The 21,738-nt window shown below is 36.0% G+C and overlaps 1 protein-coding gene across 3 annotated transcripts; it reads left to right on the top strand.

Moving 5' to 3' along the window:
• Positions 1-4,436: 4,436 nt before the first annotated feature.
• prdm1.S (PR domain 1 S homeolog) lies at positions 4,437-21,215 on the top strand. 3 transcript variants are annotated; one of them, NM_001087104.1, is given in 7 exon segments: positions 4,437-4,502; positions 10,152-10,400; positions 13,284-13,403; positions 15,737-15,986; positions 17,338-18,425; positions 18,536-18,664; positions 18,916-21,215. In NM_001087104.1, coding segments are annotated over 6 exon segments (2,343 nt in total). In that variant the 5' UTR covers positions 4,437-4,502; positions 10,152-10,217; the 3' UTR covers positions 19,489-21,215.
• The last annotated feature ends 523 nt before the right edge of the window (positions 21,216-21,738 follow it).

The raw sequence follows: 21,738 nt of genomic DNA, 5'->3' as shown, positions 1-21,738 counted from the left end.
CTCTGGCTGGCAGCCAAGCTAAATATTTCTGCTGGAAAATGCACTCTTGTGTTCTGGGCTCTTCATAGCACACTAGCTTTCAATCTGCAGCTGAAGTAGAGGGGTTTTCCTTGTGCTCGGAACACTTGTGTGTCATCTTGTGTGTTCTTGAAGAAGTACTTTAAAGATATGTTCTGTGTATATATATATATATATATATATATATATATATATATATATATATACATACAATATCAAAACAGGGGCGTTGTGGGAGCACTCTAAAGGCTTTGAGGTATATATATATATATATATATATATATAAGTATAATAAATGCTATTGCATATGTACCCAAAACAGGGGTTATTTTGTTACAAAGTTATGATCATAAAATTGATAAGCCACATTCGCGGTTTACCTTGACGTGGTATGGTGGCTTATCAATTTTATGATCATAACTTTGTAACAAAATAACCCCTGTTTTGGGTACATATGCAATAGCATTTATTATACTTATATATATACGTTAAAGCCTTTAGAGTGCTCCCACAACCCCCCTGTTTTGATATATATATATATATATATATATATATATATATATATATATATATATATATATATATATATATATATATATATATATATATAAATTCGCAAAGCTGGAGCACTCATATAAAACAAAAACAGCTGCCTGGGTGCGGTGTTCAAAAAATTATGTAGACCGCATATTATACAAAAGACCGCACACTCAGGTCTTCTCAGAGGTGAAAAAAAACAACTTTATTACGACGTTTCGGCTCCTATACTGAAGCCTTTCTCAAGTGGAGTCCACTTGAGAAAGGCTTCAGTATAGGAGCCGAAACGTCGTAATAAAGTTGTTTTTTTTCACCTCTGAGAAGACCTGAGTGTGCGGTCTTTTGTATAATATGCGGTCTATATATATATATATATATATATATATATACATATATATACATATATAGAAGGTATACTCTCTCAAAAATTTGTATATTTTTTAATAATAAATTTGAGTACTTGTTATTTATTGACCTCACATTTAGCTGTGTTTTTTTTTTTTTGGAAAAGCATTGGAGTTTTTTATACTATGGAGCTATTGTCTAGCAGGGAATACTATCATTGCAGAATTGTATTGTTTTAAAACAGACTGTTCTGCCTTCAAAATGCAACAGCTTGTAGGGTAATGTTTAACAAATGTTTCACAAATACCCTTTGTTACTTTTTTTCTTACATGTAGTGATATATTGCATATATCAGTATGTTGCTATTACAACCAATTGGCTCATGCTGCCTTTTAACTGTACATTTCAGTTGGATTGCTATACCAAGGAAAAAACTTCTTTGTTCTGGAAACCCACAATTGTCCTTTTTTGCAGCCAACTGAATTATGATATTTAAAAAGGACTTATTGAGTAAGCTGACTGCATCAGTAAACCATGTCTTACATTGAGGAGGTGCAATAGCAAACCATAATATATAATTACATCTCAAAACAGAAATAAAGAAATACATGCATATTAATTACTAGGATTGTGGGCGGTATATAGATAGATAGATAATGGATGGATAGATATATAGATAATGGATGGATGGATAGATGATAGATAGATAATGGATGGATAGATAAATAGGTAGATAGATAGATAGATAGATAGATAGATAGATAGATAGATAGATAGATAGATAATGGATGGATAATAGATAGATAGATAATGGATGGATAGATGATAGATAGATAATGGATGGATAATAGATAGATGATAGATAGATAGATAGATAGATAGATAGATAGATGATAGATAGATAGATAGATAGATAGATAGATAGATAGATGATAGATAGATAATGGATGGATAATAGATAGATAGATAGATAGATGATAGATAGATAATGGATGGATAATAGATAGATAGATGATAGATAGATAGATAGATGACAGATAGATAGATAATGGATGGATAATAGATAGATAGATAGATAGATAGATAGATAGATAGATAGATAGATAGATAGATAGATAGATGATAGACAAAAAGCCTCATAATCAGGTTAGTTCTATTCACCAAAAATTGTCAAGGAACACTATATGGATTTGACTGTGGAGCATCACATTCAGGGAAATTAACATTAAAACGTGTCTTTAAGAATCTCTAATAGGATTATTTTAATGGTCATAAAAAAGAAACAAATGGGCAGAGCAGTTCTCAGCTGCAACTTTTTTGTCATATCTCTACTGGGATTTCCTGGCTGGCTGCCACCTTAAATTTGTTCTTTGGATAACTCAATTATAAGAGCTTTAATATCTGGGTGACTGGAGTAGAGCATATGGGCTGCCTTGGCTTGTGCCATGTGGTGTGTTCACTTAATTGAGAAGATTAATAGAGGTGTTTCTTTAATTGAGGACTCAGTAATTAGAGTTGAGTAGAAGTGTGGAGTCTGCTGTCAGTATGTATGTGTATTGGACATGCTCTATAAGTGACAGCTTTTATCAAATAATCCACAAAGAGATGATGTCTGTTAGCAGCACATCGTCTGATAATAAGCAGAAAGCAACTGAATTGTCGGGGTTATCTGGAGGTATTAAGCAGGTTATCAAGAAAACATCCATGGAATGAATCATCAGCTGAGAAAATTTAATTCTAAACAGTAGATCAGTTTCCAAGTTCTTGTTAATTACATTCTATTGTACAATGTTGTGGAATGTGTTGATGTTTTCCAAATACATTACTAGTAATAATACCAAAAGCCAAGAACATACGGAACAAACCTGTGAGACAGGGGAATACCACTCACATACCAGTCTGTATGCTGAGTATAATCACACTATATAATACCCTATGAATACTGTTATTGAATTAATTTGATGTTAATTCACTGTTCACTGTTCATTACACTACTTAGTTATATTGTGCTTGTGAAATGTCTATAACATCAATGCTGCAATGACGTTGGTCAATTTTCTTTGGGTTTTTTCCCCATTAGAATGCAATGTCATGATGAGCTAATTCAGAATTAAATTCTGCTGGCAAAACTAAAGCACATACTCTGCATTAAACAGAAAACAAATAGGAAAATATTAGGAGCATCATCATCACAATCTAAAAAAAAAAAACAATAAAATATAACAAGAATCTTATGAGAAAACCAGTCAGTACTGTACAACTGTATTCAACAGGATTTTGTTTAGTAAGTGCCCCAGACTGAGACACGCTGCAACACATAACATGAATGGTGATTATTAATCAAAGCACTCATTTACATATAAATGGCTGAACCAGTATAAAAATGCCAATACATTGATTTACCATATAACTGTCAGGTTATAAAGTACAAAGCTTGTTGCATCTTTTTATCTACATTGTAGGTGATAACTAGAATGGCAACAGGTGGCACACCTCTCTCTCTGCCATTGAAAGACTTTTATAATGTTTTCATTTGCAAAATTAGGAAATGTGAAGTTCATTTGACTTTATGACTTGAATAATGGAGAAATTAGTTATTCAATGTGTTTAAAGAATGTTCACATCCATTTGTAATTTTTCCTTTCAAAAATGACTGATCCAAGAATGAATATTCTTTGAAGTTGGAATGACAACATTTACAACGATATCCAATGTAATTGGCAATTCTGAACTATTATTTCCAGTCTCTAACAAATATGTGCTTTTCCAATAACCCCCATGAAGATTTCTTACATTCTGAGTATCCTGTCCTATGCTTTTTAAGGATTGTACAACACACATTCAAGCTACTGCTTGTCAGAAACCACAAAATTTCAAAATATAGCAATGGACTCAGGGTTCTAACTATTTACAAAGTTATCTGAAGCTGTTTTAAGGCTATATAGTGGTTTACTTTATAGTTATAGCATAACAATATAATAAAAGTTAAGTTTTTTTGTTTTTGTTGTGATTTTTAACCATTACATAGAATATAATAGCGTAAAGTGTGTAAATGGATTACATTCTAAGTTTGGATCACATTGCTATTTCACTATTTAAAGAGCTCAACAGCCATTGAAATTATTTGTTTATTTTTTTCCCCTGGGCAGACAATTGGTCTGTTCCCTCTCCTACACACACAAGCATGTGGCTTATAAAACAAATTCATATTAAGCAGGATTTCTATTGTACAGCTCTTTTTGTCTGATTTCACTCAGCCTAATCAAACTATCTTACACATCTTAAAACAATTTGGCAATCGGAATTATCAGGCAGGCTTGCCAAAAGAGTTTGTTTTGTTAATTGCTCTTGTTAAGACTAATTACTAATGGGGTGGAGCTGAGGCAAGGGGAGGGAGAAGGGTTGTAGTAAGGGGAAACTTTAAAATCCTTGCTGCAGCCTAGAGAGAAGTCTAGATTTAAAGAGCCATTTGGAGTGTGTGTGTGTATATAAGCAGCACTAGGTGAAGCAGAGCAGACACTAGCTCAGATTGTGCACATGGACTAATACTATGGAATGCTTTTACTGTTGACTGGATTCCTGCTTTATGGAAACACATCAAGGTAACAATATTTTATTTTAATGTTCTATATTTTTTTTTATCTCATATTATGAAGAATCCATAATATTTTATTTTAATGTTCTATATTTTTTTATCTCATATTATGAAGAATCTAAATTTTAAAATCTGTTCCTGAATTTTAGGGGCCGATTCATCAAGGGTCGAATATCGAGGGTTAATTAACCCTCGATATTCGACTAGGAATTGAAATCCTTCGACTTCGAATATCGAAGTCGAAGGATTTAGCTCAAATTCTGCGATCGTACGATCGAAGGATTATTCCTTCGATCAAACGATTAAATCCTTCGAATCGAACGATTCGAAGGATTTAAATCCAACGATCGAAGGAATATCCTTCGATCAAAAAAACTTAGGCAAGCCTATGGGGACCTTCCCCATAGGCTAACATTGACTTCGGTAGCTTTTAGCTGCCGAACTAGGGGGTCGAATTTTTTTTTTAAAGAGACAGTACTTCGACTATCGAATGGTCGAATAGTCAAACGATTTTCACTTCGAATCCTTCGATAGTCGTAGTCGAAGGTCGAAGTAGCCCATTTGATGGTCGAAGTAGCCCAAAAAACTTCGAAATTCGAAGTTTTTTTACTTCGAATCCTTCACTCGAGCTTGATGAATCGGCCCCTTAGTGTTCATTGTTTTAAGATGTTTTTTTATATAATGATTTCATCCTAATTTCTGTATTGCAAAAAAGGTAAATATATAAAGTGTAAATATATCAATCTTTATGTAGTGATCAATTTAAATACTCAAACTAAAGATGTTGGTATAAACAAACACTGCATTGTTTTGGGATTAAAAGCTGAGAGTAATAAATCCGAAACCTGCCGTGCTCCTGCTTTTTACAAGGCTGGGTGCAAGGACTCCCATTGTTTTTCCTTGGCTGAATGGAGATACAGCTCAGTAAAAGTGTTTACTTTCCATCCTTGTTATTTATACTAGTTAATGTACTGTACCAGATAAATCAACTTCCTGATCCTCATATTTCAACATTGCCCCTTCTAATTTGACACATAGTTTCAGTTTGACACAATTTTATCAGTAAAGCTCCTGCTGGGTGCTGCCTGCTCCTGCTTTATCACAAAAAAAAGTGAGTTATCTGGGTTATATTGTTAACAGTCTGACATCCACTGTGGTAAAGATTGATGTGACATACAGTGAGAGAGGTATACAGTGCTTGCTTAGCTCCACCAAGGAGACCCCCTTACATTGCAGACCAGTAATAGTTACACATTTGATTCTTGGTTTGACAGAATTCAAATTGAATATTGTATCTGTATTTTTGTGGGAAAACAGAAAATCTAGGCCAGCAATTACAAAAGCTGTTGAAGAACACCCCTGTTTATGGCACAGTGGGATCACTTTTCAGAAAACATGGATGGGATCTTTGTGAAAGTTAAATTTTGTTCTAGTGCCAATGTGTTTCTTGTTTTTGGACTGTTTCTGGGGGTGGGGTATTATTTGTAGCTGCTTCTTAGCTGAAATCGGCGATAATTAAATCATTACATAAATTTCCTCTCCCAGTTTTCTTTTGTTTTCTACATTTGGTGGCTACGTCTCAGATGGTGTCACTGTGTGTCTGCCTTGTTCTTTGAGCTTAATGAAAAGTACAGTTTAATCACTGGTGAGCCAAATTGAGCATGATTAGCTGTTATTGCAGATTAGTGTATTGTCTGGTGCTGGGGAATATTGATCTGGATGTGTCATGTGATTGGTTGCCCTTGTCTGCTCCAGGCCTAGATACGGTAGTGGGCACAGAAGGGAGGGTGTGACTAGAGTCAGAGAAGCTTCAGGGAAAGGTCCAGATGGGCAAGAAGTCTGGTCCTGAAAAGACCATGTCAGGAAGTAGGTCAGGTACTCGTGAGGGGATTATAGGAAACACGCATCATCCCCGTGCGGCAGGCGGCAGGGCAAGCAGCATACAATTATAAGGAATTAGAATAGCAAGAAGTAGTACAGATTTATCAGCTTTAATTGTCTATTGTCCAGACAGGGTCCTTCTTCCAGATCACGACGGCTGCCAACCTCCTAATACCTTTAATGGACTCTCCATTGTAGGATTATCTGTCTAAGAACAATGTCTTTCTTGAAGACCGGTTGCTTGTTGTCACTTCTCCTCAGTGTCCCCTTTTTTTTTTCTTATCTCTTTTGAGTTGCTGCATTTATGGAGGAAGTTTAAAGAGGCCAGAGAGTTGCACTTCTGTCAGCAACTGTATACCTTGAGGGGATTGAGAGCTACCTATTGAACATTAACTTTCTTACTCCACCTTCTCTCATTCAGACCCGTGAAGAAACAATAGATAGTTTGATCAATTAGTAGATAGCCAAGGACAAACCTTTTTAAAAGGCCATTTCTACCTTTTTTTTGGTAAGATTTCCTTGCTATTGCATGTTAAATGCTGCACCATCTACTAATTTGCCATTTATAGGGATGGCATATTAAATGTAATGGATAGTTTCCTAGCAGAAAATAAAGCTGATTTTTAGTTTTGAAGGTTCCTGAGACTTCTAGAAACATATTTGGAAGCACAAACCAATCGAATAACATGCTTATAATTCATACAGATACCTTAACGTTAAACCACTAATATATAAAGAAATATACTAAATGGAAATATTGCACATTTGATGTGAATTTGTTGCTTCTTTGTCTAAAGGCTTATGAAATTATTCTGTTGCTGGAAGGCTATTTAATCCATTACGGTTATTTAATCCATAACAGCAAATATGGGTTGTAAACTCTTGCGAGCAGGGTCCCCAATCATATTTTTATATTGTACCTCTTGTGTATTAAATTATTGTAAGGCCCATGTTTGTTAGAGATGATTGTAAAGCACATTAAAACCAGCTGGTGCTATATAAAAAATGATGGTAATGATATGATACTGATGATTTTTTAAAATATATTTCTATTTTTTCAAGTCCATGTCTGCTGTTTCCTTTAATATTATATAAAATTACAACCAAATGCTGGACCCTGTTTAACACAAGTTAATGCAAATGACTGGACATTAATACAATGTATGCCAGCAATGTTGTTACCCGTGTGGATTTTGTCTGCCAGACGGTTAACGGCATCCAATATTCAGAATGTCGTTTTCTCTACGCAGCTTCTACATTCATTAGATACAGTTTCAAACAGCCCTGTGAAGGTTTGCATTTGCAAAGTTTGCTGTATAAATGCTATTTACCATAAGAAAAGTCACCCCTTTGCTTTCAGTTTGTTTTGAGTCTTCCGTCTCACTTCTTTTTTTTTCCCTCTGTGTTATGAACTGCTAATGGTGAATGAAAAGCTTTAGCGGCATCTACATCTCAGTGTCTTGGTTTTTCTTTTCTGTGTAGCTAGAGCCACCTTCAGTATGACTGCATTGTTTCTATGCACTGGGCTGCTGTGAGTCAACATCTCTACTTTAACTCTTGCTCGCCCTGCTATGAATTGCATTGTTTCAGAGCACGCCTGCAGTTGGCAGAGACTTTGTAAAATATTTTCAAATTAGCTTACTTTTGACTTAACGCAACTGTTTGCGCAATTTCTGGTGTGCTTTGTGCTGAGTAATTTGGGCAATTTATAGCCTCCTTTCACAACCCTTTGCAAAGCTCACACTCTCACCCATTCTGACACTATACGCCTACCAATCCACATGAGAAGAAATAGGTCCATTTTAGGGCACAGGGATTTACAGTTTATTATGACTCTGCTAAACATAAACATTACAGGTTTCTATGTCTGTAAACTACAGCTCCCAGCATACCCTATTATTCTTAGTTGGGAGTTCCAGTTCAACAACAACTGGAGGGGTACAAATGAGCTTTCCCTGTGTAGTCACATAAAATAATAGTACATGTATTGGCATAACATCACATTTCATGCATTTATATACATTTTGCATATTTTTAAAATCACTTTTGTGTTTTTTACTTTAAAAAAAAAAGAACATATGTAATGCCCAGTGTAGTCATGCATTAAATGACAGTGTATTTCCTTTCCTGAAAAGTAAAGCTTACAAAGAGGGTTATATATGCCTTTTTTTCCATAATGTTTAATCTTGCTTTAAGCTTTCCGGTCAATGAAAGTTGCAAGCTATTTGTATACCTTGATATTTGGCAAGAGTTAGAAGGCTGTGATGAGCCAGCCCTAGCCAGAATCCCAGGTAGGTTTTAGCCCCACCCTCTGTGACAGCAGTGAGTTAAGAACTAATAATAGGAAGAGAAAGGAACCAGTCAGTCTGTTTGGTTTCACATAGGCTTTAGTAGTGGCGTAACACAGAGTCCTTCAGCATTTCTCTGAGGCAAAAAGCAGAGTGCATAGCACCTGTCTGGTAGTATGAGAGAAAGCAAGCAAGAGGATAGTCAGTCCAAGGTGTGGAGTCAGCGCTTCTATGTACTATAATATTACAACAACTGGCAAGACAATGCACTGTGTGTACTTTAAGGGAAGCACCTCCAATGTTGGATTTTTATAGTGAAAATTGTGTGGAAACTGCCTGGTAAGAATATTTCTCTTTGTGCATTTTTTTTCTACTTTTTTTGCGGTGTCTGACAAGTAATTTTTGTCCTGTTTTCAGTGTATGTGCTTTAAACTTCAACCTTCTCTTGTGGTGGTTTTGGTTTCTTACTGATCTTTTTCTTTATCATTCATTCTTGTTTTAGCGTTTTTTTATAAATGTTACTTAGAATGCAGAGCCCACACACTGTGTAGGCAAATGGGAACTATATGGAACGCTTTTTCTTAATGTATAAAGCCTGAATATTGAATAGGTTTTATTAACAATCAGAATTGGATATTTCAATTTTATTTTGGATTTGATAGAGAATTGTACTGATTAGTTCATTTTATGTAAAGAATGCTTTATAGTCTGATAATACGTGTGTAAGGATGTGCTGCTATTTTATTTATAGTCATAGAAAAGGTTTAGGAAACCGTTTTTGCTGAACAATGAAGTACTGAGAAGCTGTGCTTCTGCCTGCTCTAGTGCTCTGCCAGTGTTGGGCGAACTGACTGAATGGGAAGGAGTTAAAGCGAGACCCCCTTCTAGTTATCTAGGAGGGATCCTGGCAGGATGTAGGATTTTTTTTATAATACCCTCGGCAGGATGAAAAAGAAGACGTCAGAGGACTTAGGTTGTTTTGAAAGTTGTTTGCAAGCTGGAAGCTGGTGGGAAAGTTCAGGCTTCCCCATTTAGAAGAGACAGGCAGAGTTCCGTCCTTGTAGCATGCAATTTCCATTTTTAGCATTAAGACGTAGACAACGGCTTCTTCCTCTTCCTTTCCTTGTTTGTGACACTTTCCAAGGCAGTGATCCCAAAAGGCACAAAGTCATCTTGCTACCACAATTTGTAGCATTCTTAGAGAACAGAAGATACAAGAAATCATGTTACAATTTTCTTAAGGTTTCACAGGTAGGTGACAAGGCTTGTTTGGGAGCTATGATGGTATCGAATACACCAAATATACTAAGTTTTTTTTAATACAAGTGATTTTGTGCCTTTTTCTCCCTTGGATATTATTCTACTGTATCAGCTATGCATGATGTACCTAGGTACCAGAGACTATAATATTGCTCACACTGTCTCAGAGGAAACCACATCATCTGATGGACTTTGAATTTTTATTTCTCCTGTCTCTCCTTTTCCAGGCTGCCACACAGCAAAAAGCAATTGCAGGTTCTGATACTCCCTGACAGGAGGAAACATAGTAAACAATGAAAATGGATATGGAAGGAATTGATATGACTTTATGGTCAGAGCCTGAATTTGAAGAAAAGTGCACATATATTGTGAAGGATCACTCTTCGGACAGCAGCTCAGATGGAAGTAATGTAGTTCAGGCACAAGCATCTTTGCCCAGGAATTTGCTTTTCAAATATGCCTCAGGATGCAAAGAGGTAGGAGCTCAAAGCTTTTTTTGTCACTTGTTTCAAAAGATTAAGCCATCACTTAAAGAGGTGCAAATGTCTTTTAATATGCGTCTGGCAGGACAATTAGGGTAGTTCTTGATAGTAAACATTATTAGAGATAATGTTCCCATATGTTATTCCTCAGTCTGCAGTTCACAATAAAAAGATCACCACTTCAGCTTTTACAAATATCCATATTCCTTTCTTTCTTTTATATTTCAGAATGTAGATAATGCCCCCCTAATTTAAAAGTGAATAGTAGTGAATTATAGCATCAGTATCACCTTAGAATACCTTACCTGAAAGATTCCAAAGAGCTGCATTGTTTTGCCCTGAGAACTATCCTTTTCTGAATCTAGAGTGGGCGCATTCTTCAGATTTTTGGTTTTATAAGGGCTGTAAAGTGTCCTCAGATGAACAGGGGGTGTTTACATTTTTATAAGGCAATAATAGGTGTGCTGGTGCATTCCACTCCTACTAGGACATGAGTCTTTTACACTTTTTTTCTGAACCACAAATGTAGCACAATATATTGTTGCGTAAACTGTAGAAATGCACAGTTCCATTTAGGTTTCTTCAATATGTGTTATTTGAACAAAAATGCATTGCTAATAGAAATCTGTATTAATTTGCTCTGCCCCAGATCTGCTATAAGCCGATATCTTGTTTAAGGTAAAGTGAAATTTCTTGGAAAGCATTTATCTTTGGGTTGAATATGTTGTTGAACCTGCAGAGACAATGCTTGGACCTAAATGGATAATGGTTAAAAAAAATGAGATAACACTTGTATATTTAGGTCATGTTGAAATGTCTTTGATTGTAGCTATACAAAGACCAGGCTCATTTTATTTAGATAGTATGCTTTATTATTTTTACATTTATTTATTAAAATAAATTGAGTTTTAAATTGAGCATCTGATACATTATTTTTGCATGCCCCTGATTAATTCAAGGTTATATAATGCTGCAGACTTTGGGGTCTGTTTAGACATGATTTTCAATGGGTGCTTTACAACATACTTATTGCCACACTCTAGCTACATGTCTTCTTGGTTTGTAAGAGAAAGATGAGTTACTGGTTTTTGCCTCTGATGCCACCAATTGTCAGGTAGCACTTCATGAGCCAACAGAATGACAAAGATTTTTCTAATTGATAGAGAGGTCAGTGCTGCTTGTAAAGAAACAGGATAAATTCAAGGAGGAGGGAGGGGGAAGAGAATATGCTAAAAGCCCACTGCCTCCTCTCTGGAAGTGTTTATAGAAAAAGGCCTTGCCCCAGCAATGAATCATTGGGATCTCTGGTCAGTTCTAGTGGCAGTTTCATTCCAGTTAGATTAGCCGTATTTTAATGGATTTCTAAATACCCATGAGTAAGAAGGAGCATTAGTTTGGGTAGTCAGCATATCCTCCACCCCCACTTCCTAGAGGTTTTGGTCCATTTTTTTAACCTGATCTAGTCAAAGTTTTGCTTTTTAGATAATCTCTTAATTAATCAAAAGTAAACACCATGCTTGTTGAATGCAGCGGGTTTCTACATCTTAAACCGTCTTTGAATTTGTTGTTACCACCAAACTGAATTTCCTGCAAAGAAAACCAGGGCACCTGATTATTCTTAGCTGTGTGCTTAGCTGAACTGCAGGCTGATATGTTAAACCCAGTGAAGTTTGACATGCTGTGTCACTGAAACTTCAGCACCAGATGTTTTTCACTTGACTCTTTCAAGTAAGGGGGTTTTCAAGAAATTCTCACCAATATGATATGCTAATGACTGCACTGATATGGAAAATATCTTACATGAAAGAGTTGTGGGGAAGTTTGAAACAAAACTGGTCATGAACTTAAAAGTGCCTATTCAACAGCATCTGCTTATATCAGAACGGGTTGCCTGTCCCCCACAAAAGAGCTTAATCTGACACACATTCTTTCACCTCATATTCCCTTGTCACTTTCCTTTAGGTATCATTCTATGATACGATCATGATCCAAAAATGTATCTCTTGATGAGTACTGGGCAACTGTAGAAGAATTACAGCATATTGAACCCAGCATTTCACAGTGTTGCAAATCAATCCTTTAAATAAGAGCAGCTCTAGAAGTTCTGAACAAGTTGTGTTTTTGTCTGAAACAGTTCAGAGCATCTTAAAACTTTGTCTACATCGCCCTCTGTTGGCACATTTCATCCCTACTTATGCTATTGGGATCAATCATGAAAAGTGCTAGTGCTGAAATGTGGATTAACAAGGGCTGTTCATTCAGATTTGTTAATTCACTGAAATACCTATGAGGCACACACTTGGCATTTATTACTCTCCATAATTAGAATCTTTATAGAGCACCAGCATTATGCATTTGCAAGTCAAAGACATCAGGTGCTCATGATTCAATTTAATCTGACCTCTCTGAGCTTTAAATATCACACCAGAGAAATTGCAAGGCCTCCAAAGATGACCTGGAAAATTAATTATATGTAGTTGTGCTATTCATTGGTACTTACTGTAGAGAACTGCTAAAATATTAAGTGTTAAGTAGCTCTAGGTCACATTGGTTATTGGGCTAAATGCTTGCAATACACGGATTCAGGTTTATATTTACAGTGTCCACAAACATGGCACTGAGAAAGTTCTTAGCCTTTAAAATAAACTGCTGATGTCGTAGCTGTTAAGCAGAGGGCAGCTTACCAAAAATAATTTCTGTTGCTTTAAATACTCTGTAAAGATCATCGTATTGTTCAGTTCTGTACAGAAATATGTTTGTTTAAATATAACCTTGTCAAAATGTTCATTGTAACGTTCATGTTTTCAATGAATTCCAGTGCCTTATCACTTGTTTATATGAGTATTTAATCATACATTCTTCATTTTCTCTTGTAAGGTGGTTGGAGTAGTCAGCAAAGAGTATATACCAAAAGGAACACGGTTTGGACCATTTGTAGGGGAGATCTACACAAATGACACTGTTCCAAAGAATGCCAACAGAAAATATTTTTGGCGGGTGAGTTTAAAAGAAATAATATCTGTAATAAAATCAGTCAGTTCAACAAATGATTATACATGAATGTATAAAGAAATGCGAACAAGGCTTAGGCTGCAATATGGTATTTTTTTGTAGCTCTTTAATGTTTATCTTGCAAGGATTATGAATTGGATAGTTCTTAGAATGGGAGCTATATGTGGAGCAAAAATCTATGAGATAAAATATTTGGAGGGCATATTTCCCATAAGGGACTTCCTATAATAGCTATAGGCAGCATACATGATAAAAACACCATTGCTTCCAGTTTTGGTGGCATGAATTTGAATTAGCAAATTTAATCAGGTATTGTAAGGACAGTTTATACTGTCACCCATCTCTTATTAATATGATCTAATTTCTCTTTCATTATTCGATAGCTGTAGCATTACTGGCAATCATTTCCTTGTAAGACACCTTTCATTTGGTCTGTGTATGCCTCTAAAGGGAAACCGTGGCAAATCATTTCCCATATGATGCAATTCACATCCTGGCATTGCGATGGGAACATCTAGTTTAGAAGTAAAAAAATGTAAACTTGCCTGCGTCTCACGTATTGAGAGAAAGAGAGAGAGGATGTGTGGGGTTGAGTAAACCCCATAAGTGACATTATTTCTTGTAAACTGAGCTGTGAGTCAGCACATTCTCTCTCTGCTTTAAAGAACATGGGAACATCATAAGATGGCCTAGTAGTTTCTTTCTTTGTAAACATGTGACCTCACATTTCTGCCTTTCTGCCTATTTCATGCTCCAGCCAAATGGTACAAACCAAATTTCTGGTGAAACTTAAATAGTAACGGTGAATGCAATGACATGATGTCCTCCTTACTATAATTATAATTCTATTGAATGTTTTACATAGGGTTTATTAGTGTTCTGATATTTTCTGTCACATTAGAGGTTCATTTATATATGCAGGTAATAAGTTCGATGCATTTCATTGCTAATGAAAACATTGCTAAAATGAAAACATATTTTTTATCTGAATGCTGGAACCTGTCATCTTAGTTTCCAAAAGAGGTTGCGCAACACCAAAGCAATAGGAGAGCCCTATGTTCCTTGAAGTCTACAAACCTGGGTGAACCAGGAAAGATTATAACTCCTCTGACATTCAAACAGCCCTGTTCCATTTTCTCACCATTCATACACCGCAATAATTCATGCACAGCACTTCAGCGCAGCCACATGTATTTCCCCCTTTTAATTTACAGGAAATTGCTTTAAAAAGAAAGTGATTCTTCATTTTTCTTTAGCATCTCTCAGCTATATCTGCCTTGCATTTTGCAGAACACTGCAGCTCAATTGCACCTCTGAAAAAAGAGTACTTTTAATACAGTTTTATGCAATTTTCTGACATTTAATTTATAATGAATATATTTGCAGAAATGTAATTGTTTGGGAAAGTATTAGACTTAGTTTAACATTAGTATCGTCCTAAATGCTGCATTGCTATTGAACGGGGCTTTCTACATGTGCAGGGTAGTCTGCCGAATTCATTGACCAGAATACAATTGGTCGCTTTCATATGCACCAGGCCTGTCCTTCCCTTTAGTCTCACTTTCATAAACACAACAATGAGCTAAAAGAACCAAGAATTGTTTTGTCTTGTGACATTTTCACTGTGACTAATTATATGCTATCTAAACTCCATTGTTTTTTTTTAACCTGGCTTTTGGTTGGGGAATTTTCTTTTTGTTCATTTCTAACACAAAGTAGTAACACAAGACTAGGCTTGTTTTCTGAGAGGAAAAGTGACTAAGTTGGCTAGGAACGAATGAATGACACTGTTGGCCTTGTCCCAGCTTTGCTCATTGTTATGGCAGGTGAAGTTCACCTTTGCTATGCCCAGTGTTCAGACAAAAGGGCTGCATTCCAAGTATCTTTATAAATGTTGCTACAGTCTAGTGAAAGAGAGTGCTGGTAAAAATGAGAATTAGGAATTTTGAGAATTTTCTGAGAAATCTTCTCTCTTACGTTGTTGTTATTGCGCAGGAAAGGTTTTTCAGGTAGTAAGTACATTTACAACGGTTTACCCTAGAGCACCTTCAAGAAAGTCTACAATATTGCCACTGTGCAATTTTTTGATCAATGTGGGTTTATGTGTTATTATAAGAAGTGATATTATCATTTTCAACCAACAAATAATGGGCACAGCCACATCCATTTCCTGTCAGTCTCTTTCTGTGATGGCAAATTGATGAGTGTCATTTATCAGTTTCTGTATATGAAATCTTTTTTAATGTCCACTTACTTGTTTTCCTTTTGTTCCTCATTTTCTAACTTTAACCGTACATTGTTTTGCTCTTGAATATTAGATCTATTCAAATGGTGACTTTCAGCACTTCATCGACGGTTACAATGAAGATAAGAGCAACTGGATGCGCTATGTCAACCCAGCACACTCTCTTCAGGAGCAAAACCTTGCCGCTTGCCAGAATGGCATGAACATCTATTTTTACACCATTAAGCCTATACCAGCCAATCAGGAACTTCTGGTGTGGTATTGCCGGGACTTTGCTGACAGACTTCACTATCCTACTTCTGGAGAGCTTGTAGTGAATCTCCGTAAGTATACTAAGAAAGAATGATCGGAATGCTAGCACTGCCTATGTGATCTAATGTTAAAACCTAGCATTTATATGGGTGTAGCTACCTTTAACAAGTGTAGTTTTGCATTTAAATCCCATCTAGTGAATAGATAGGTGTTGCTACTGTTCAGTAAAAAGAAGTTTAGATAATTCCATGAAAGTCTTCCTTGAACACATAACCAAATTTTAGGGGCATCAAAAGAACACCAAGTCAAGCAGTTTCAAGTCTCGATAAGTAGGAACCTTTCATTTATTCTCAACATAGAGTTAAAATTGTTCACATGTAAGCAGACACCACACAAACCCAAGATCTATGTCTTTTTTTTAAAGTAAACCAACTGAGGCAACTTCTTCAGAAATTCAACTCAACTTCCTCTCTTAGGGTAAAACCAGATTGCATCTCTTGATGTACCAGACATATCTCTCCATCTCGCATTTACTGTCAGTTTCTTGGTTGTTGGGTTAATTTTTTTTTTTAACAAAACTTTCACATGTGGCTTATTTGAAGTGGAACATTTGAGGGGGCTATTTCTACCAGTACAAAAGTGCAGGCAGATTATGCACTTAGGCTACTTAACCATTCGTAAAATTAGATTTGCATCTGTTTAATAATTACATTTAGCTACTGAGCTTACTGAAACACAATTTTTTTTAAGACTATACATTGTCTGCATAATTTGGAAGGCAGCAGATATGTGTTCATCGAAAATGGTTGATTCAGACACAGTGGCTTTTTTAGCCATATTGTAAAGCATGTTCACACACACATAATGCACATCAATTTGTTTATTCTTTTACCATTTATTAGAATGTACTGCTGCTTAGACAAACTATTGAACATGTTTCGTTTAAAGGAGCCAACTAACAGGTTTAGTCAACTGGAAGTGAAACTTTTCTAAAATATTTCTCCTGCATGTTTGTTCTTTTAATTTGAAAAAATTATTTTAAACTTCTTGTCCCAGAGATAGCGATTGTTCAGCCTGATAAGGCATATTGTACAAGAAATGTGGCATCACAGAGCCCAACAATGCTGCATGGTAATAATCCAAAGGAATGCTACCAGAGGCATTACTTTCTATTAGTAAAAACTATGCAAAGTTGGTTCACAAAAAGTCATATATTTTAGTAGCAGTAGTACATATGGAATGGTCAGATTTGTATAGCCTTCGCATTAAAAGTACAGAGTAGTCATTTAACTGGGGTACAAAGCAGGGACATTTACTGAAAAACATAACAATGCATTGCTTTAAATCCTGATCATTCTACCAAGCATATATGAATCATAATTATTAAGCTTAATTAATAGTAATTGTTTTCCTTCATCTCAGAACAAAGCCTGATCATTACAGTGGAGAAAAAGAAAGAACTGATCCCACAGAAAAAAACTCCAAAAAAGGAGCACAGTGTGAAAGAAATCCTAAGGGATACAACAAGCCACATGAAACACAAAGACAATCTACTGAGCTCTATGTCTGCAATCTCACCAGAAAAAGAAAAAGTGGGTGTACATAAAAACTGTAGCCCTGAAAGGACTTTCTTCCCAAGGGTAGTTTACCCTTTCCACTCTCACATTCATGAAGACTATTTAAAGGCATCTGTAGGCTATAACACGGACAGACAGAATTATCTGATGCATTCACCAATTCAGTCATCCACAACACCAAGTCCTTCATCAAGAAGTAGCCCTGACCAAAGTTTCAAAAGCTCAAGTCCTCACAGTAGTCCTGGATCGGCAGTTTCACCTCATCATCCAGTGCAAGATCACAAAGAATTTTATCCATTCATTAACAGACCATACAATACTGAAGGTTTGGGGTCATTTCCAACGTATGCACCCCCAGCAAGTCACCTGCCACCATTTGTATCCTCTTATAACTCAGCGTATTCTAAATATTTATTACCACCCTATGGCATTGGCTGTAATGGACTCAATTCATTGAACAATATTAATAATTTCAGCCCCTTCTCAAGGATGTATCCAGTTTACAGCAGTATGCTTGCAGGTGGAAGCCTCCCTCACCATTTGCTAACTCACGCTGCCCTTCCTGGTTCTCTACCACATGAGGGAGGACGTCGATTTCTGCAACCTGAGTTGCCACGAGACTTTCTTATTCCTGCACCCAATAGTGCCTTCTCCATCACAGGTGCTGCTGCGAGCATGAAAGACAAACAGAGTAGTCCTACAAGTGGATCACCAACTGCTGGAACAGCTGCATCCTTAGAGCACATAATGCAACCTAACCCTACCTCAGCAGTGATGTCCACATGCAGTGAAGAAGCCATCAATCTCATTAAGAGCAAAAGGAATTCGACTGGTTATAAGACTCTCCCATACCCGCTGAAAAAGCAAAATGGAAAGATCAAATATGAATGTAATATTTGCTCAAAAACATTTGGACAACTCTCAAACCTTAAGGTAAGCATTTACTTGTTGTGCCAAGTTGTAGTTTACATTTTCCAACCACATAGCTAGAATACTGATGATCTGGGAACACGGCACTAAATTGATTGTATTTCCCTTTCCAGGTGCATCTTCGGGTACACAGTGGGGAGCGACCGTTTAAATGCCAGACTTGCAATAAAGGATTCACTCAGCTGGCGCATTTACAGAAGCACTTTTTGGTACACACAGGGGAGAAGCCTCATGAATGTCAGGTGAGTGACGTGACGTACAAAGAAAAATTGAAGTTAAAATGCAGTTAACAATTAACAAGTGTAAATGCAATCATTTTTGGGTTATAATAGGTAAAAAACTCTTAGTAGTTTAATATGTCCAATCTTCTATAACTCAGCATGTTAAGGGAAATTGACTGCCACACAACATTTTCAAGTGGCTGCTGAAATATAAATGAAGATATACAGTAGATAAACATTACTGATGTATGTACTGTTCTGACTTTCTCTAGGTTTGTCATAAACGGTTCAGCAGCACAAGCAATCTTAAGACCCACTTACGACTGCACTCTGGAGAGAAGCCCTACCAGTGCAAACTTTGTCCTGCAAAGTTTACTCAATTTGTTCATCTCAAACTGCACAAACGCCTTCACACAAGAGAGAGACCACACAAATGCATTCATTGCCACAAGAGCTACATCCACCTGTGCAGCCTCAACTTCCACATGAAAGGCAATTGCCCTGTATCTCCAAGACTGGGTTTGTCTATGGAGGATCTGAATCGAATCAATGACGAAATTGAAAAGTTTGACATCAGTGACAGTGCAGACCAGTTAGATGATATGGAAGATATGGACATGTCTCCTGCTGTGGAGAAAGAAATAATGACTCTTCTCAGGAGAGAGATAGATGAATCAAGCATGAAAGTGTCTGTCTCAAGGAATATGGGCAATGGACTTATCACATCCGGATGCAACTTTTATGACCGATCTGATGCAATAGTAATGAAGTTGCCTCATAGCTCTCCACTACCTCTGTTACCTGTAAAGGTCAAACAAGAATCCTTTGATCAAATGGACTCTTAACAGAAAGAAGAATTAAGTGTTATTTATGGGGTCAGGATACTCTTAGCAATTATTTGTATATATTTATGTAGCTATGTCATTGTGTTGGCCTGGGGAGGTAAAACTCTCTAAGAGCCCTATTTGAAAAGAAGGATCTCCGAGATAACTATTCTCAGGGCATGGAAAAAGGCAGGGAAATGTGTGTATTGCCTACTCACTTATTAATTCTATCACTGAAAGACAATCATTTATCCATAATTATATGTCATTGAAATTATTTCATAATTTATTATGCAATTTATCATACTTAAAGCAATAATTATCAAATGTTTACAATGAGGGGAAAAAATCATTGTAATTTCAATCTATATATATATACAGTATATATTTATGTATATATGTTTCATGTGGCCATTTATGTAGATATTTTCTGCACATATAAGTTACAAAAGAAAAAAAGAAACAACAGAAAACCTAAGATTTGACAAGTATTTATAGGATCTGCATACCAAATGAACAATTTTTGTTGCCAAAGCTGCACATTAGACTTGTTGGATCCGTAGCTTTTTTTTTTTTTCTTTACAAAATGTATTGAAGGTTTTGCCTTTTAAACCCCCCCTTTTTTCCATCAATGGCTTTATTTATTGAACACTTTTCTAATATATTGGTCAGTAATAAGTGGAATTTGGTACCCCAGTGCACAACATTGCACTTGTTAAATGTCTAACGCCACACAGACATACCACACAAGTCTGAAGTAAAAGGAATGGGATTTATGTATATGCAAAAATAATGTATTAAATAAGTAAAAACCCTTAAAGATTATGCAGAAAGGGAGGGAACGTGAAAATGCAGCCCAATCCCATGAGAGCCACCTCCAGTTATGGATAATATTCCAGTTGAAGACACGGGTAATTTGTATGTTACTGGCATACTTATCTCCCCTCCCCTTCTCTGTATTTCTCCTTTCTTTTCTCTTTGTCTCTCGCTGAGTCATTTCCTTCAGTATTTAGTGTTTTGTACATTTATTTGATGTGTTTAACTTAAAAGAATATGAAAAGGGCATTCGACAATTTACCTCAATGCTTGTGTCCAGTGGTGCAGGAAACAAGTTGTTTCAACTACAATTTTGTGATTTCACAAAAAAACCAAATATGTGCAGACTGAAAACTGCATACACTTTATACTACTACTTCGCTTTTTATGTTTCACTCCAAAGATATTCTGTTAGCTATAGATCATGGCAAAGCAGAATTCAAAGTATATATAAAACCTAAGAAATGGATTCTCTGATGCCTTCCTCTAAACCCATGCCGAAATAACCAGGAAAGGTACAAACTTTACAGCTTTAAAAGATCCATGTAGTCCACACGCAGGCCATGGTCTGACTTTATGTAGCAAGATCTAAAGTATTAATGTAATATATACCAAAGTATCACTAATGTGACTGGACACTTGCTCCCCTTACTTGTTGCCAGTAGTGCTTTTCTGTATTCACTTCAAAGACTTTTTTAATGTATCAACTTTTTAAGACTTCACTAGAATTTTATTACATGTGAATGTAGCAAACAGTGGTTTCTCTCTCTCTTTTTATTTTTACTTCTTAAGAAGAAAATTCTGACCAAAGTTTAACAGGCTTTTTACATTGCTAGAACAACAAAAATTATGTTTACATATTGGTTTACAATGTTATTTATGTGCAAATTGTCAAAAAATGTAAATTAAATCTAAATGTGCATTTCTTTATACATCTGTCTTATGTTATTTTTGATTGTGTCAGGATTCAAGTCACTGAGATATGGGTTAGGAAAAAGGGTATTTCTGATGCAAATCCACAGTGGGGAAGCATATGGAAGCACGAATGTTAAAGATCTGAATCAGAATCCATATGTGTGTGGGTGTTTATCAAGGTTCAAATTTAGAGTTAATGGGAGTTTTGAAAAATTCCCACAAACTCCCATGAACTCGAAATTTGACTAAAATTCGTCCAACTGCAATTTATTATGAAATCAGGTTTTTCAAACTTGGGTGAATTGGATTGACCCGCAAACTTGAATCAAATTCAATTCGAGTTTTTTCTCAGAAAAAAACTAGATTTTCAAGAAGACTGCAAGAAAACTCCAAATTGAACCCATGACGTCCCCCATAGGCTGAAACAGCAATTCGGTAGGTCTAAGGTAGTGAATAGTCGAATTTGAATTCTTAAAGAGCCAGTACATGATAAATTTAGAAATTGAAAAACTGAAATCCAATTTTAACAATTCCCTAGCC

This window comes from Xenopus laevis, chromosome 5S (assembly GCF_017654675.1).
Source record: "Xenopus laevis strain J_2021 chromosome 5S, Xenopus_laevis_v10.1, whole genome shotgun sequence".
Classification (NCBI taxonomy): domain Eukaryota; kingdom Metazoa; phylum Chordata; class Amphibia; order Anura; family Pipidae; genus Xenopus; species Xenopus laevis.
This window is presented reverse-complemented; position numbering and strand designations above follow the sequence as displayed.